This window comes from Branchiostoma belcheri, unplaced genomic scaffold (genome assembly GCF_001625305.1).
Source record: "Branchiostoma belcheri isolate BF01 breed outbred unplaced genomic scaffold, Haploidv18h27 scaffold169, whole genome shotgun sequence".
Taxonomy (NCBI): Eukaryota; Metazoa; Chordata; class Leptocardii; order Amphioxiformes; family Branchiostomatidae; genus Branchiostoma; species Branchiostoma belcheri.
This window is the reverse complement of record NW_017803146.1, coordinates 140,397-157,896: the sequence shown is the minus strand read 5'-3', so window position 1 is coordinate 157,896 and position 17,500 is coordinate 140,397. Positions and strand designations below refer to the sequence as shown.

General features: G+C 45.6%; 1 protein-coding gene across 1 annotated transcript in view; it reads right to left on the bottom strand.

Annotated features, from left to right (window-relative positions):
• The window catches only part of LOC109466543 (sucrase-isomaltase, intestinal-like), a 29,055-nt gene extending 13,310 nt beyond the window's left edge, over positions 1–15,745 (bottom strand). The window contains exons 1-10 of the mRNA XM_019764275.1: positions 15,454–15,745; positions 15,030–15,185; positions 14,205–14,352; positions 13,412–13,566; positions 12,974–13,148; positions 11,639–11,735; positions 11,048–11,175; positions 10,204–10,329; positions 9,704–9,835; positions 1,235–1,354 (exon numbers count right to left, since the gene is read on the bottom strand). Coding sequence (XP_019619834.1) covers positions 1,235–1,354; positions 9,704–9,835; positions 10,204–10,329; positions 11,048–11,175; positions 11,639–11,735; positions 12,974–13,148; positions 13,412–13,566; positions 14,205–14,352; positions 15,030–15,185; positions 15,454–15,638 — 1,422 coding nt within the window. The 5' untranslated portion in view covers positions 15,639–15,745. The remainder of the gene's footprint in view (positions 1–1,234; positions 1,355–9,703; positions 9,836–10,203; positions 10,330–11,047; positions 11,176–11,638; positions 11,736–12,973; positions 13,149–13,411; positions 13,567–14,204; positions 14,353–15,029; positions 15,186–15,453) is intronic.
• Between the last annotated feature and the right edge of the window lie 1,755 nt (positions 15,746–17,500).

Sequence of the window (17,500 nt, the reverse complement as noted above, 5' to 3'; positions counted from 1 at the left end):
TTTATCCAGAGCCTGCTTTAATCCAGAACCTGCTTAATCCAGAACTTGCTTAATCCAGAACCCGCTTAATCCAGAACCTGCTTTAATCCAGAACCTGCTTTAATCCAGAACCTTCTTTATCCAGAACCATCTATAATCCAGAACCTGCTTTAATTCAGAACCTTCTTTAATAAGAACCATCTTTAATCCAGAACCTGTTTTAATCCAGAGCCGGCTTTATCCAGAGCCATCTTTAATCCAGAACCTGCTTTAATCCAGAACCTTCTTTATCCAGAACCATCTATAATCCAGAACCTGCTTTAATTCAGAACCTTCTTTAATAAGAACCATCTTTAATACAGAACCTGTTTTAATCCAGAACCGGCTTTATCCAGAACTATCTTTAATCCAGAACCTGCTTTATCCAGAACCATCTTTATTCCAAAACCTTCTTTATCCAGAACCATCTTTAATCCAGAACCTGCTTTAATCCAGAACCATCTTTAATCCAGTACCATCTTTAATCCAGAACCTGCTTTAATCCAGAACCTTCTTTATCCAGAACCATCCTCAGGCACAGTTCTAGCCACGCGTACCCAGAACCGTGCCTGGGGCAAATTTACTTTCTGAGATACACAAAGACTATCAAGAACCGCGTGCCTGATCCTCATCCGAGCCCATTCAGGCAAAGATCTATGCCTAGATAGTTCTGGATGCAGTAAGTGAGAAGAAGGTTAAATATTTGATTCATTTGCATTCAAAAGACACCATTTTTATGTCAATCTATTGAGAGTCGCCACATTTGTGTGGCGCAGCGGCAACGTGTGCGACTCGGAATCAAAAGGTCCCGGGTTCGAGTCCTGACATGACACCGATCTTGTGCCCTTACGAAAGGCACTTTACACGACTTTCCCCACTAGACTCAAGTGAAAATGAGTATTTTCTGGCCAGTATTCGTTTCCATGTGCGTCACTAACCACAACACCAGCAACAGCTGCCTCTGTTCCGCGTGTTTTGGACTGTTGTAATTTCAACAAATCAAATCAAATCGAAATTATGGAAGGATTGACGTAGGAAGAGACTGCGACCTTTCCATGATGCTAAACCGGAGACCAGAGTGAAAGGTTTACTCTACTTACACCTGGATGGACTCCTAGTGTATGATGAGCTCTTTGGCGTCCATAGTTTACTACTTTACTACTGGGTTCATTACTCTGTAGTACTATTTTATTTTGAAACAGATCTTGAGGTTTACCTGCCCTACAATCGGAGTCTTGCCGTCAGAAGTGTTGACAAACACGCCGGCACTCCTGCCCATCTCGTACGGGACGTAGGGCGACCCGTCCCGCCGCTTTTGGGTACTCACTGCCGGGTCCTTCAGGTAGAAAAAAAAACGTTAAAGGCATCCAATGAGATTTCAGGGCAGCGAAACTGGAAATATTCTGAATGAGACAATCTTTATGATACAGACACATACTGCTTTACATTAGCCCATTTTAATCAGCATTTCATACTTTAGGCATTCAAAACTGCAGAAACAAGCCCCAAGATGAGTCCTTTGTTTCCTGGGCGGTACCCTAAAAATCAGCCAAGGTCCCTTCTAGTATCCATTTTCCATCAGAAATTTGGAAATTTTTGCTCCATGAGGGTCACTATACATTAAGACAGTGTGATTTCATCTCAGTATGTAGATAAGTGACTAGAATATTGACTTTGAAAATTCGGGTTTTTTCGAGCCCTAAAAACTGCACATGATGCCTTTAAACTTTTCTTTACTATCCTCTGAGAGGAAACATTGTCAAATCGAAAAAAAATCAAAGCAAGGCAATGAACCAAAAACAAGAAAATGTTGACAGTGTAGTAGTTGGTCTACAAACATTTTCCCATATAATGGATGGAAAGTTAACATTAACTACATTGGAAATATGGTAATGAAGAAGTGTGGAAGTGTAGTGAATATTATCAAACTTGATTGAGCTGGAAAGGCAGCTAAATTTCTCAATCAAACAAGGGCAGCTGGCAAAAAAAGCCAGATAACAAGATGCCAGGTTAGTCCGCTGATAGAGAACCATTTTCTGCTCTGGACTGCCTTCCTGGCTTGTCTATGACTAACTACCTGTCTTTTCTCACTGCTTAATTATTGGATCAATCCGCCAATGACGTCATCACACCCCATATAAGGGGCTGATAGCCCATTCACTCTGTGCATTTACTGGAAACATCCCCCCGGACCGGTTGGAGTCGCAGCGTCGTGGAGGTCTACCGTCCGACCAGCACGACAGCGTTTCGACAAGGAAGGAAGCACGGAGCGGAGACCGGAGTGCCTGGGGGAGAACTGCAAGGATTCTCGCTGACCAGTTTGGTCAAGGTTTGGCTAGTGTAGACGGTAGTGAGAGTCCAGAATTTTCGGCGTGTTTTTTGTGGCGCCACAGTTAGCGGGTAGGGTAGGCGCGCCTTGTTAGAGTGAGTTCGGTTTTTCTTAGAGGGAGAGTTTAGTTTTGGCTGTCAGTGTGTTGTTTTTTTGTTTTCTTTTTCGCACCTCAAGCTTAGTGGAGGTTTTGGGGTGTAGAATTTTGCGGGTTTTTGGATGCGTGAGTTTTCGTGTTGGAATTTTCCGTTAGCGGGCGTTACACGTGGTCCTCCACACCTGGGTCATTTGCATTTGAATGGTGGAGGCATTTTTCTTTTGTCTGCTGGTTTTGGGGTGGTGATTGTTTTAGCAGGGATTGGGTACCTGAGTGGAGTCTCAGGCCTTGCTGGTTCGCCGCTTGGTCCTTTGGCTGTACGGGGCTTCTCTTTCCGCTATGGTGGGGACTCCCTCGGGTGGGTAGTGTAAGTTTTGCAGTGGGATTGGCGTCTTTTATAATGGACATTGTTTGCACATGTAGATATGACGCCACGAGCACCAAGACTACCTACCGCGGGAGTGCAGGATGCCGGGCAGCAGGGAGTGAGACCGGCGGCTCCTCAACAGCAGGGTATCCGTCCTCCAACCCCGTACTCAGCAGTGTGCGACAACCGCAGCAGCAGGTTCCGCCGCCGCCAGGGATAAATTCACAGCAGCGGTTTTAAGTGGTATCCGCAAGATCTTGGCGGGTTTTTTTTTTCCATGTGGGGTTTTACACGTGGGCATTTGCATTTGAATGGTTTAAGGAATCCGTGTAATTTTGTTGTTTTCGTAGGGTGGTTTAGATTGTTTTGGTGTGAGCTCCCTCGGGCGGGTATTTTAAGTAATTTGCGGTACGCTTCAGTAGTCTGAAGTTTTGTTTTGTTCTGTGCCTATTCAGTGATAGTGACTGCAAAACTACCCACCGAGGACATGCAGAAGTAGACACCAGACGATAGGTGAACAACGACGACATGGACCGCAACTAACAACGACGCAGTTCCCGCCTCTACAGCGAGCTCCTCTACCGCAACGATATCAGCAGGACATTCGGCACCTAGCTCTACAACATCTGCAGAGCGCACAGCAACCGGCTCTACAGCACTAGCAGCCAACCGGCTCCGCGACATCGGCAGAGCGGAAGGCAGCCGGGAGTTTTATGTTTGTTTCGTATTTTTCAGTATCTCCGACAGAGCGCTGTGCCGGCATTTCGTCTTCGCGGACACCTTTGGCAGGACGACCAGCACTTCAGCATTTACGTCGTGCATGTCGTGTTCGTCACTGTTCTCACTGAGGTGTTCTTTGGTACACTTCGGTGGGAGTAGTGAGCGGTAGACACGCATGGAGGGTGGTGTGATCTTTTCGTCGTCATGTTGTGTTCGTCACTGTTCTCTCTGAGGTGTTCTTTGGTACACTTCGGTGGAGCAGTGAGCGGTAGACACGCATGGCGGGCGGTGTGATCTTTTCGTCGTCATGTTGTGTTCGTCACTGTTCTCTCTGAGGTGTTCTTTGGTACACTTCGGCGGGAGCAGTGAGCGGTAAGCACACATGGCGGGCGGTGCGATCTTTTCGTCGTCATGTTGTGTTCGTCACTGTTCTCTGCTTGAGTGTTCTTTGGTACACTCGGGTAGGGGCAGTCGAGCGGTAAGCACACATCACGAGCGGTGTGATCGTTTCGTCGTGCATGTTGTGTTCGTCACTGTCCCTGATTGAGTGTTCTTTGGTACACTCGGGTAGGGCAGTCGAGCGGCAACACACAGTCACGAGCGGTGTGATCTTTCGTCGTGCATGTTGTGTTCGTCACTGTCCCTGCTTGAGTGTTCTTTGGTACACTCGGGTAGGGGCAGTCGAGCGGTAACACACATGGCGAGCGGTGTGATATTTCGTCGTGCATGTTGTGTTCGTCACTGTCCCTGCTTGAGTGTTCTTTGGTACACTCGGGTAGGGGCAGTCGAGCGGTAACACACATGGCGAGCGGTGTGATATGTCGTCGTGCATGTTGTGTTCGTCACTGTCCCTGCTTGAGTATTTTTTTTCGTACACTCGGGTAGGGCAGTCGAGTGGTAACACACATGGCGAGCGGTGTGATCTTTTCGTCGTGCATGTTGTGTTCGTCACCGTCCCTGCTTGGGTGTTCTTTGGCCCGGTTTGGGCGTTCACTCGGGTGAGGATGGTCGAGCGGTAACACACATGGCAAGCGGTGTGACTTTTAAGTCGTAGATGTGGTGTTTGTCACTGTCCCGGTTTGAGGGGTCTCTGACACGGATTGGTGCGTACATTCACGAATGGACAGTAAAGTGATAACACGCTTGACGGGCGTTACGTTGTGGTCTTTACGTCGTGCATGTGGCGTCTCACTGTCCCTGTTTGAGTGGTCGTTGGCGCGGCTTGGTGCGTATATTCATGAAGGGACGGTCAAGTAGTAACACGCAGGACGAGCGTCACGTTGTAGTCTTTACGTCGTGCTCGCGGTTTTTATCACTGTCCCTGTCTGAGTGGTCTCTGGCACGGTGTTGGGCGTACACTCGTGGGCGAACAGTCAAGTGATAACACACATAGACTTACGTTGTGCATGGGATATTCGGCGTTGTGCCTACACGAGTGGGCTTTAGCACGTTTCTTGGGTGTACACACACGGGTGGTGGATACGACAAGCGTCAACACGACGAGCGGTGGGACTTATACGTTTGGCACGCTGGATGCATCGTTGTCCCCGGGTTAGGATCCTTGGCAGCGGTTATGCAAACGCTGGATAAGCGGTCGATGAGCGGCAACACACAAAGAGCAGTGAAGGTCCCACCTCGTACATGATGTGCGCAGTGTAGTGGTCTGAGAACACTGGCTGGCAGAACAGTAGCACGCAAGATGACAGGTATGGTGTGACATTGGACATGTTGTGGTCCTCGAGGTTATTGATGAAGTGGTACCGGTCTTTCGCACGTTTCGGGTAGACACTTGTTCATTTAGGGCTGGTGAGCGGCAACTCCTATGACGAGTGGTGTAAGTGTCATCGTTGCGCACGTTTTCGCCGTTGCCCTTTAGGTTTTCTTCGGCACGTTTGCTTGAACAGTACTGGTGGTTACTAGGCAGTCGGGCAGCAACGCATGGTGAATGTTACAGAAGTTACGTCAGGACGTCATGCTTGACGTGGCCCTTGGTCAATTATCTGATCACTTGAATGCTGACCACTCGCGGATGCTTGGGGCGAGAGACAGAATGAGAGACGCAGGTGTTACAACGGACACCTTATGGCAGTCGAGTTTTACTCGTGCGTCTGGCACAACTTGTTGACGGTGGACAGTTGAGCGATAATACACATGTGGAGTATTATAGGAGCCAAGTCGTGCAACGAGGTCCTCCTCGGAGTGATAGGTAGCACCTAGAGAGGCACCAAGATAAGGCTGGGGATTGGGTTGTATGGTTAGCCATATTTAGCCGGAAGGGCTAGATCAATATCATAGGTCTCGCCTAGTTTAGAGACAATCTTAATGTACAACGTGGATAGTTGGGCGGTAGCGTACATGACGAGCGCTGCGTGTTTTATGTCGGACAGGTTATGTTCATCTTAGTCTTAGGTGAAGTGACCCGCACCTCGTGTTAACGGGGATGTTCATACGGCGAGCCTGAAAGAATACGTGTCGGGCATGTTGTGTTCGCTAGTGTGCGTAGTTGGGTAACGTGGAGGCAGTGTAACGTACAGGCTTACTGGGGGACAGATGAGCGTCAACGCATCTCTCGACCATTACAAGATACGTTTGTGTGCGTAATGGTCATTATTGTCTCATGACCAGTTGGTATTCTTTAACACGTTCAGCACGAACATAGACTGGGGACACAGATTAGTAACACACTTCACGAGGGGTTCAGAACCCAGGATAGTGCACGTCAGTGTAAGTAGTAGGAGATGTGGCCACTTGAGAGGAAACACGCAGGATATGAACTTCATGCAGGTCTTAAAGCGGGTCGATGTTGGTTAGGTCACTTAGACGATGTCCACTATGTAGTGGTTCGAGCGAGCTCTAGATGATTGAAATTTCGTTAGCACCTGTTAGTGCGGGCACACACCGAGGGGTGACCGAGTATGAAGGCACGTGCACACGGCAAGCTTTATAGAAGTTAAGTCGAGCAGGTGTAATTTTGCTGAATTTCCTCAAGGGAGTGGTTGACACATGCTAGTCCAAGCACTCATAGAGGGGCAAGTTAAGTGACCAGCAGCGCCATTCTCAGATGCGCCCGTCTCCCACACCGTATTTTAACGGGAATTAGTGAGGGGGTTGTTTTAGGGTGGAAATGGCACGACCAGAGGGTGGTTTGATAAAGGTGTCAGAATAAATTGGTGCAGTGGGTTTCCCATGCAGCCGCTGATTTCGAGAATAAAGTGCACCGAGTGTCTTGGATAATACATGGTAACAAGGTACGGGAACTACGTTTAGATAAGGGAGTTTGCAACGATGCTACATCTGTAAACTGTGACGGATTGGGAAGGTTGAAGTTCCCAGTGAACTAGTTCTCAGCGAATTTTACTGGTGATATTCCTGGCGACCGGATAGAGAATTATCAGATCGGGACAGGGCGTTATTGAAGGAAGCCGAGCCGTGTCAAAGGTCATGGGGAATGTAACAAGGCCATTGGTCAACGTCGACTCTACGGTAATGGAGCAAAGAAGAAGTCGCCAATCATTGACTTGGAGGATTGTTCCAAAGCTAACAAGGAGTCATTAAGTGCTCAAGTGGAAATGAACGACCCGCAGTCACTTTTGTTTGCTGTCAGTAGGTGAAAATATGCATTCGAGACCCAGGGAGTGTAGAGAAGAAAACGGTGGCGCTCGAATCTAGTATAAAGTGAGAACATCTCAAACAGCTGAAGAACGAGTCATTCATCGTGTGAAAGGACGTGTGTGGACAAGGACGAGGTTGAAGCAAAAATCTTTTCAGAAGGCAATCTATGGGTCTGGTATCGTGAGACCGGAAATCCTGGCCTCGGTGATCACTCGTACAAGTTCCACGTGACAAAGGAAAGATCGGCGAGAGAGGTGTACATATGTACATGGGCAGAGGATCAGAAAGGACTCAATCGAAGTAGTCTTCTTTTTGGGGTGATAATCATAGGTTTAGGCAGGGGAAAGCGAATGTTGTACTCAAATTGCGATCAAGAGCTCCAAGCTTGAATCAAGCACGTGGGCAGATTAAGATTGGGGAGGTATAGATACTTTAGGTTAGGAAAATAGGCTGGACGAAAGGCTTGTACGAGAAAGATTTTAAGTGGTCATGTCTCCCTCACGGAGCAATTCCCGAGCAATCTTGAGGAGGTTTCGGTGGTCAGCTATGTGTTACGGGAGGGACAAAGTTCCCAGGCAACCCCTTTGCGATGGGTAACGCTTTCCTGAAGTTCCGGTGGAAACTGAAGCTTAGAGAAAGAAAAATGTTCAAGGGGTGTGCTATCTCTCCGAGTCATGCGGCCGAAACAGAGGGTAGAAGAATGATTAAGTTAGGGTGGTTTGTAAGGATTGTAACCCGACACTACTTGCGAAAGTAAACCAGTATGGTAGTCAGGGAAACTCGCAGTTTGGTTTCAATGTGGGGTAGGCGGTGAAGGTATATATGCAGGTGTCGTCAAGGGTATACGTAGCACCTTGTGGGCATAGACTGGGGTCAGGGCCCAGGAAACATCAAGTCTTTTCAAATATCGGCAAGTGTGCCGCAGAGCGATACGATGATACTTTCCTGTTATCGTATTGAAAGTATCATCAACGAGAAAAGGGAGCAGTTGGGTTTGCTCCAAAGAGAGTTAACAACAAGAGTGGGGGTAGACTATGCGGGTGACCTAGAGCCGGTTCCTGACATATCAGAAGGACTCGTATTACTCTTCCATCTGCGTTAGAGGATTGACCTGCAGTGCACGGTAAAGATAAACCAATACCTTCCGATTTGGAAGACAACGAGGTAGTTGTTCTAGAGGGTGCACAGTTTGGGGTAATTTGAAGAAGGAAAGTGAATCGTTTCAGCAGCTCGAGACATCATTGTGAAACAGACGCATATCTGGAAAGTTTTGCGTAGAATGGCAAGGGATACGACTCCAACACTCAAGGAAGATTTTTTACAGCTATGGTCGGGTATGTACTGATGTATGGTCGCGAGATTAGCACACGAAAGTGCTTAGGTACTCGAATGTTAAGGAGAGCGCTGAACGTGGTACGGGAGAATCATGGGAGGAACTCAGGTTCTTATAGAGACTCCACGGTCGGTCGGATAAGATAAGGATAAGAAGTACTGGGCTCGATGGATACTACGGGGAACACTTAGGCCGAGCCGATGGCATGCGAAGTAGTATTATGGGAACCAACTAATAGCAAATGCATCTTTGTCAGACAGCGCACAACATTTGGGAATATTAAGATCCTGAAGAAAGAGGTTGGCCTCAGTCCATTCGGTCGAAAGAAAGATGAACAATACAATGGGATCTATCGCCTCATGTCTGACATAGGTAATTTGAGACGGTCTGTTTAAAGGAGAATACGCCTTGTGGTATAGAGGAGGTATTAGTGTGGGAATGAGTATGGGGTTTTGGGTAAAGAGGTGACAGGAAAAGGTGGATATGAGATGGGATAGACGGAAGAGAGGAGCGACGTAGGCACTGCTCCATAACTCATTAAGGATGATCCAGTGATTACGCAGTGTGAATAGTATACTTTTCTCACTGCTTAATTATTGGATCAATCCGCCAATGACGTCATCACACCCCATATAAGGGGCTGATAGCCCATTCACTCTGTGCATTTACTGGAAACATCCGCCCTCCGGGGAGTGCGGTGGAGACAGGTCCCTGAAGCAGTGAGCGGGAGGAAGGTTGAAGCCAGCTTGAACACAGCAGGCATTTTTGATTCCCCCCCACACCCCACCCTGATAATAATAAGTGGATATGAAGGGACTTGTTTTCATCGCGCGACTCCGGCACTGCTCCATAACTCATTAAGGATGATCCAGTGATTACGCAGTGTGAATAGTATACTATTTGGCCATTTTCTACTCTTTACAGCTTCCTGGTAAAGGATGAACACAAGCACTTAAGAGCACGAACAAGTCCAAGCTTTATCATAAAAGTTCATCTGTGTTGGTAGTTGCATATTTAAAGTTAAAACTTTTGATCCAACACAACACATGGTCTACCAGATACCTTTGACCCAGTGTTGACGTCGCACTTTAAAGAAACCACGTGACAAGCCCCACTGGGTCAGTCTACTGAGGAAGACCAGAGAGACTGGTCGAAAGCTCTAGGTGAGAGAACGTTTTGTGTTGAATCTAAAGTTTTAACTTTGAATAAGTCCAAGTTCTATCTGACCAGAATGACGATGTATTTCTGCCCGTTGTTGTGCAGGTCACGGATGACGTCAGGCAGGTCACCGTAATTGTTTCCGTCGTACGTGAAGTCCTTCCGGTCTTCCATGTAGTCTATATCACTGTACTGGACATCCTGAGGGAGCAAAGAAACAAAAGGCAACAATCGCCATCCAGGAAAATGCAATAAACATCATAAAAAAAAGGCAACAAACGCCATCAACAAAAAGGTAACTATCGAAAATCGATAAAAAGATGAAAGGCAGCAGACATAATTGACAAAAATGGCAACAAACACCATCAACAAAAAGGCAACAACCACCATATCAACCAATAGCCTTTCGTTGACAATGGTGCTCGTTGCATTTCCGTACAGATTATTTTAGTTGTCATCATCATCACTTGTCGCAATGCCAGGCTATTCTACATTTGTACATCGGGGCTCTCTCCAAGGATTCGTTGGAAACTTTTGGAACTTTCGGGAAAACAATGACGTGTGCTTACGTACGGAATGCCCGTGGCGCGCGTGCGCAGAATGACCTCCCTGAGGCCCCGAGAGTTCTTGTAGAACCACTTGCTGAGCTGGAACCCCAAACCCCAGTACGCAGGCATCATGGGACGCCCGATCACCTTATAAGGGATTAAACAAAAGTTTAAACTAAAAAGGTAACATTTTCAAAGAAAATGCACAATGTTTACCTTCACTTGGTCTAGCTCAACGAAGTACCCACTGTTTATTTTTACTCAAAGTATGAGACATTCATAAATGTGAGCAGGCTCTCCAGCTCTGTTCTGCTATATAATGTAACCCGACACCACAGGGTGTTGCTACAGCACAGGTTACCATGGTGACAGACGACTGGCCCAGGTCATATTGATCTAATTTTTTGGAGAAGAAAAAGAGGAATAAGAAGAAACTGAGCAAACAATATGCTTTCTTTCTGCGAATAATCTTTAAAGACAAAAAACATAAAATAGACAAAAGCTGTTCTAAATTGCAAACTAAGCGTTTAAGTGGCAGATGACGTTGTTTTGTTTGTTCTTTATTCTTTCTTAGGATTCAAGGTGATTTGTAACACGTAATAATGGCAGTCAAATGATTAGGTTTCTGAAAAGTGAAAAGCCGTTACGTATAATATCTGTCGCAATCTCTTTGTTACAATGTTACATTGTATATGTCGCAATGTAATCTTATAAAGGTCACTGACCTCTGTGTACTGCTGCACGACGTTTTCCGGGGAGGGTCCGAGGAACATGTAGAAATCCAACACCCCGCCAATCACGCGGTACGTCACGGTTGGCATGGCAACCCTCTACATAAATTATCTGTCTGAGAAAGGTCACTGACCTCTGTGTACTGCTGCACGACGTTTTCCGGGGAGGGTCCGAGGAACATGTAGAAATCCAACACCCCGCCAATCACGCGGTACGTCACGATGGGGGCGGAGTCAGGGGCGCCCGGCTGGAGGGTCACGTCTGTAAAACATACAGCTATAAAAAAACACGTAGAAATTTTTTTCTAAATTAAATGCCTACACGCAGTGATTAAAAGACTATAAGTATCGAGGTTACTGAAGGTAAATTTGATAGACAACCTCTGCAGACTCTGCCAATCTAGAGCGAAAGCACGAAGAAAGTATGGGCCAAATTTTTTAAATAGACTCTGACCGTAACAAGAAAGACTGAGGGCAACAGATCATAGCACCATTAGTATTGTTGTAGAACAATTCTAAACAAACAACGGTTTATGCAACCAACAAAAAATATCAAAATATGGCAAATCAGACTACGTACGAGAAAAACAGATACAGATACAGAAATGAGAAAGAGAGCAAAAGAGAGAGAAGGGAAAGAGGGAGGGAGAGAGAAGGGGAAGAGAGAAGCCCCAAACAACCATGTCATTCACTTGTGATATGACAAAACTGAGCGAAATTCTTACCCATAGCGTTGCTGTTGAGTACGAACACGCCGTTCGCGCTTCCGTCTTCTTCCACGCACATGTAGAACGGGTGCTGTCCGTACAGGTTTGCCGAGTCCTGCAAAAAAGATGGCCAGAAATTCTGTGTAATACTACCAGACGTTAGCCTCCATACCATGCCAAAAACTGGGAATTTGGGGGGGGGGGGGTCTTTGGGAGCTTTTATGTGCTATTTTATGATTACATAGCCGGCCTGGTTGGATTACCCCCGTTTTTGAACTGGGTTAATCAGAACAGTTGAAGACCATCAAACCCCCAGTTCTATAAGGCTACTCCGGAGGCTAACCAGGCGTGGCCAAATGGAGACCCAGATCACTTTAAGAACGCAGACCATCCATATTCAGCTCAAGACTGCTCCAAGCATCACGACCCAACAAACTACGTTCGAAAAGGACACAAGCGAGTAAACTGAACAATCGACCAGTCTAGAGCTAATCTGAATTTGCTACTGACACCTGTAATACACATTGGCTGGTTTGAATCATTGGAACGCGATCTGTCTGGCACAATCAGTCTAAGCAAAGCCCGGACAAAGAGACAATTCGTTCCTTCATTGCGCTGTTCTCGTCTATAACAAGACAATGTACCAGTATAGTGCTCTAGCATCTAGATAAATTCTACGTAATGGCGGCATATTGTGTATAGATTTTAATTGTGTATTCGTTTTAAAATGTCTTAATAGTGTACTTGCCATGTTTTATGTGTATCATTGTTTTAATGCGTAATGTACCTAGTATGTAATAAGGACGTAATTCTGGTATTTGCCCGCGAGATCTTTATGAATATAATTTGATTGATTGATGTCTAGATTGGTTTCAATCATAGTCGGACATACTCAGACTTCATTGTGTCTAACTTTGAAAGTGCTCATGACACCAAAAAAAATCTGTGAAATACATACAACTATCGGAAGTATACATACAGTATAGTTTGTTCCAATCATGGTGACTGAGAAACTGAGACTCTCTAGCAAGCTTCCCAATTGCCCACTTCGGCCATCTCTATTTGCATCTCTATGTTTTATTTTTGCGTTTCTATGCTTTTTCCTGAGCTGACATTACTGGATGACGTCAGCTCAGGAACAAATATAGACATGCAAAAATAAAATGTAGAGATGCAAGTCACCTGCCAGTACTAGCTTGTGCTGACTTTTCCAAGGTAGGCCGTTAGAATTTCGAATGTAACAGGAGAACCGTGCATATTTATTGTAAATGTGCCTGTTAACCAGGTAATACTAGTTATGTCAATTACAATCAGTTAAGGTCATTTTTTGGTGTCATGAGTTAAAGTACCCACCCCCGCTGCAGGTGACGAGTCTCTTGTGAAAAACGGCCAAGTTTTCCAGTTGAGGTCGTGTCTGTAGCTCCTGTGGACGTGCTCCCCCAGTCCGTACAGGTTAGAACTGGCCAGCCGGGTGGACACAGACAGGAACTGGGCAGACAACGTCAGCTTGCCCACAGAACTGTCGAATCTGGGCGTGGAGAATAGACGGAAGTAAGAGAAGAAAGAGAAGACAGACGTTTGCGCTAAGTATTATTCGCCATATTGGACGGTTACACCCGGACGTTTAACAGCCTGTACTTACTATATAATAGCCAAGTGTGGCAGAAATGTGCAATAAAGGTCTTCATTCATTTATTTTGTACCCAAATGTGCAGGTTTAGTACTGTACGATATTTCACTGGTAACAGTTACTGGCAGAATTACTAGGCACACAGTACTATCAAAACTTACATGGTGGCTCCTGTGCTTTTTCTCGTGACCTTGATGCTGAAAGGTTTACTGGTGAAGGTCAAGTTGAACAGAGGGTGCTCCGCCAAGGTCGTCGCAAGGGGGCGCTTCACAGCGGCCTCGGGCACCTCGTACCCAGGGTGCTTTGGGTCAGACAACTGATGGGCAGATTTCACCATTAATTTTATACATAGTAAAACGTTGAACTTTATTTCAAAACACCATTTACAAAGAGATCAAATTAAGTTTATACATTTGGCCATTGAAGGCTAGGCCACACCAAGTATATTTTTATGGAATCTGAAATCCAATGTGAGAGCTTGATAAAAAACATGAAGGGCCAAATAAACAAGATGCCTAGATTAGAAATACTATAAAGGACTACAAATGTTAGGACACAAATTAAATGAGAGAGCACAGTGCTACAACCAAGTCTTCTACTCGTCATGAAAACAGCAGTAAATCAGTGGAACAGCAGATGTCGTCCTGTCCTGTTTCTTTCCTTTCATCACATCTTCCCCTTATCTTACGATTTGCTAGCCTCTACCAAGAGCCGCGGATCGCTGGAAAAATAGCAGAAATTGGCCGAACTAAAGAGATAGTATAGCACAGAAGATCCAATTCGCGACCCTATTTTTCCAGCGATCCGCGGTGCCTGGTAGAGGCTAACGGTTTGCGGCACTGTCGTGACTCTTGTCATAATTACAAGTTGCCATGGCGACAGACGTGTGGTCCAGGTCATTGACCTTATTTGATTGGAGAAGAAGAGGAAGAACAAACAGAGCATCATAATTACCTTCAGGTGGAGTCGGTAGTCTTGCTGTATTTCCACCTCCACCTCGATGATTTCCCGATCGTTGCCGTACGCACTCGGAGTGTTCAGCCGGTGGAGGGAGGCCATGTACCCGAGAGGAGTCCTCTGCAGGCCCCCTGACAGCTCGTAGCTACACCAACACACGTTGTTGTTATTGTTATATTATTGTTATGTTTTTATTTTAAAGGAATGAATGAATGAATGAATGAATGAATGAATGAATGAATGAATGAATGAATGAATGAATGAATGAATGAATGAATGAATGAATGAAACCTTTATTGTAAGCACATAACCGCTGAGGTAAGTACAGATCACAAAAATATAAATAACGTTGTCACTAACTGCAATTAAGTGAAATCGGCTTCTTCTCGTTTCTTTATTAGTAAGAAAAAGGTAAGAATATATAATAATCGAATGTAATTGTCTAAGTTCATTATGTTTACTTTCGCAGAAGGAAAACATATTGTTTAGCTCAGTTTCTGAAGTCCTCTTCTTTTCCAAACAAATGAGGTCAATGACCTGGGCTAGACGTCTGTCACCATGGTAACTGGCATTGTTGCAGACAGCCTGCGGTGTTGGGTTACATTACTAGTACGTAGCAAGACAGAACTGAAAGAGCTGCTCGCCACACATAGTACTAGTATTGAACTAGTATATGAATCTGTTCGAATAACAATAGTTTGTTAGGCTAGACCAGTTGTGAACGTGGGTGAACACTTTGCATTTGCTTTCTTACGTTACTTTAATTCATTTCTAGTTTAATAGAAATACAAATTCTGTATGTAGATGAAGAGGTAACGTTACCCGTGGTTGGTGGGGTAGAAGCAGCTAGGCGGGCCCTGGGTGGCGGGCTGGTCCCAGCAGCATCCCCTTGCCTCGCACCGGGACAGGCTCGCCCCTCCTTCGGGGTAGCAGTCCACCCTCTCCCGCTCGTCACCACTGGGGCACTCCGGTGAGGGCCTGCGTGGGGGGAGGGGGACAATAACTTTTTTTTTTCTATTCCAACATTGAAGGCATTTGATCAAAAGGCACATACCAGGCAAAGGGCATATGCATGCAGCCTAATCTCCAAGCAGATCCTAGGGTATCCAATTTTCAGGAGAGGGCTCATCATGAGCAACCGAAGGTGGGGGTAGCGACAAAAAAGCCATTTATGAAAATCTAACGATCATTCCCCCACAACCTCTGCTTCGAGAGTACATGCCCCCCCCCTTTTTGTACTACGTACCCGCTTGCTCCGTGGCGTCTGTTGCTGGTCACCACGGCTACCGGGATGATTATGGCCAGCAAAACGGCGACGACGCAGAAACATAGCAACAACGGACGGCGGTTCTTCTTCCTTCTCGGCCTGTACTCGGTATGCATGATAGTTTCCTCGCCAAATTCATCGTAGTCGTCCTGTTTCTGGTACATTCTGACTTCAAAAAACAGATATTTAACGTCTCTAGTGTAAGGTTTGAAGGTTTGGAATGTGCGTAAAGAGAGAGAACGCTACGACAACTTAAACTTTGCACACTCGGGGTTATTGGCAGGTCGAGGGGTCATTCAAGGGTGAGAACGGAGCGACCCCCATCAAGATGAACAAGAACTGCAGCTTTACGCTTTGTAAACTCATACTGCATGAAAGAATGTACAACCCCACCATCAACAGGGAAGAGGGGCTACGGGTGGAACTGTCCGGCACTTGAATATTTGGCGCTCCCAGACCCGAGGACAGACAACACTTAAGTTCCTGTTTTGTAAAACAGGAGCTTTCAGACTAATTTGCATTGTCTTGTCTTGACTTTTGTTCCCTTTTTGACTTCCAAAAAAACGTGTCTTCATTTTATTTGCATATCAATCAATAGTTTGTGCTTATAAACCTGCATTTCTCCTCTGGTCTCTCAGTCACTGACGAAAGCTAGTGGATACTAGCTGAAACGTCTGACCGTTTCCAAAATCATATCCAGTTGCTTGAGTATACGTAACTGCTTTTTGGCGTATCGTATTACCTGAATGTCTAACCTTCATCGACGACAGATTGTGGTGTTTACACAATTTTATATGGTCATGCGTATAGCTAATCACAAAACGTAAACAACTGCCTGTGCAAGCAAATATTTTGGTGCAAAGACAGTATAAAATTGGCTACACTGTATAGGTTGGCCAGACGTCACCTAAAATGGCGAAATGGTACTTAATTGTCTTAATTGTCCAGGCTGTACACCAATGTGTACAGCCTGGCGAATTTGATTCTTTCTTTACAACCGCCAAAACATCTGCTTGGAGATTAAGCTTGGGTTACCATATATCATCTATGCTACTGTGAGGTACTGAAAGCGTGGCAAAGCAGTATGGGTAAATTCTGCCGTACATGAGTGAAAAAGTCAGCATTTGACCAGTCTGACTTCCAATGAGTCTCTTGAACTCTCTTCACCAGTGATCCCATCAAAGACACAAAGATGACAAACACATGTATGTGGTACCAAAACTGCATCGCAGATCTATTAAAAAGCTTTAAAAGTATTGTGTGCACAAACACGATTATCCTTTACAAAAGCCCCTGTCGCACAGAGCCGAATTTGTCCTCCAACCATGGTTAGGAGTGGGTCGGCTGGCGTTCGGCTACGGTTCAACTTCACCAGCGAATGTTTTAAAATTCGTGAGGCGTTCGGGAGGTTCGATCATAGTTGGCTGGTTTTCGACCTGAAGTTAGCAAAGCACTGGCCAACCATCTGTAAATTAGTCAGCAGTGTTTGGGGGGGGGGTGTACTCAAGAATAAGCTTTTCTCCAATTTAACTCAAATTTGTTGAGTTATTACCAAAAGGTAGGCGTGGTCTAAATCTGTTCGGCTGGCGTTTGGGATCGAATTCGTGGGACGTTCGTGAATGTGTGACAGGAGCTTATAATAAGTAAATGATGTTAACCTGGCATATGGGCAGGTTAGCTCTACTCTATCTTATGCTTAGGTCACATTTTCAAGCCGGGGCCCGGCCGGGCTGTTTGTGTGGACAAAAAATGAACAATTCATGACAAGACTAAGACTACCCAGATGTATTACCCATGATTATCCTTAAAAACTTTTCTGTGTTTTGTTGTCTTCTATACCGTACTTTTCGTTCCCAAAAGCTGCCCGGCCGGGCCCCGTGTGGGAATTGTGACCTCAGCATTACGTACAGATATCTAACATTTCAAGCACCTCTGTATGTTAAATTATAGATTTTAGATATTTTCCTTCTAACTTACAACACCATGCACATTGTAGGTTACAAGTAACTTAGAAGTAAGCAGACTG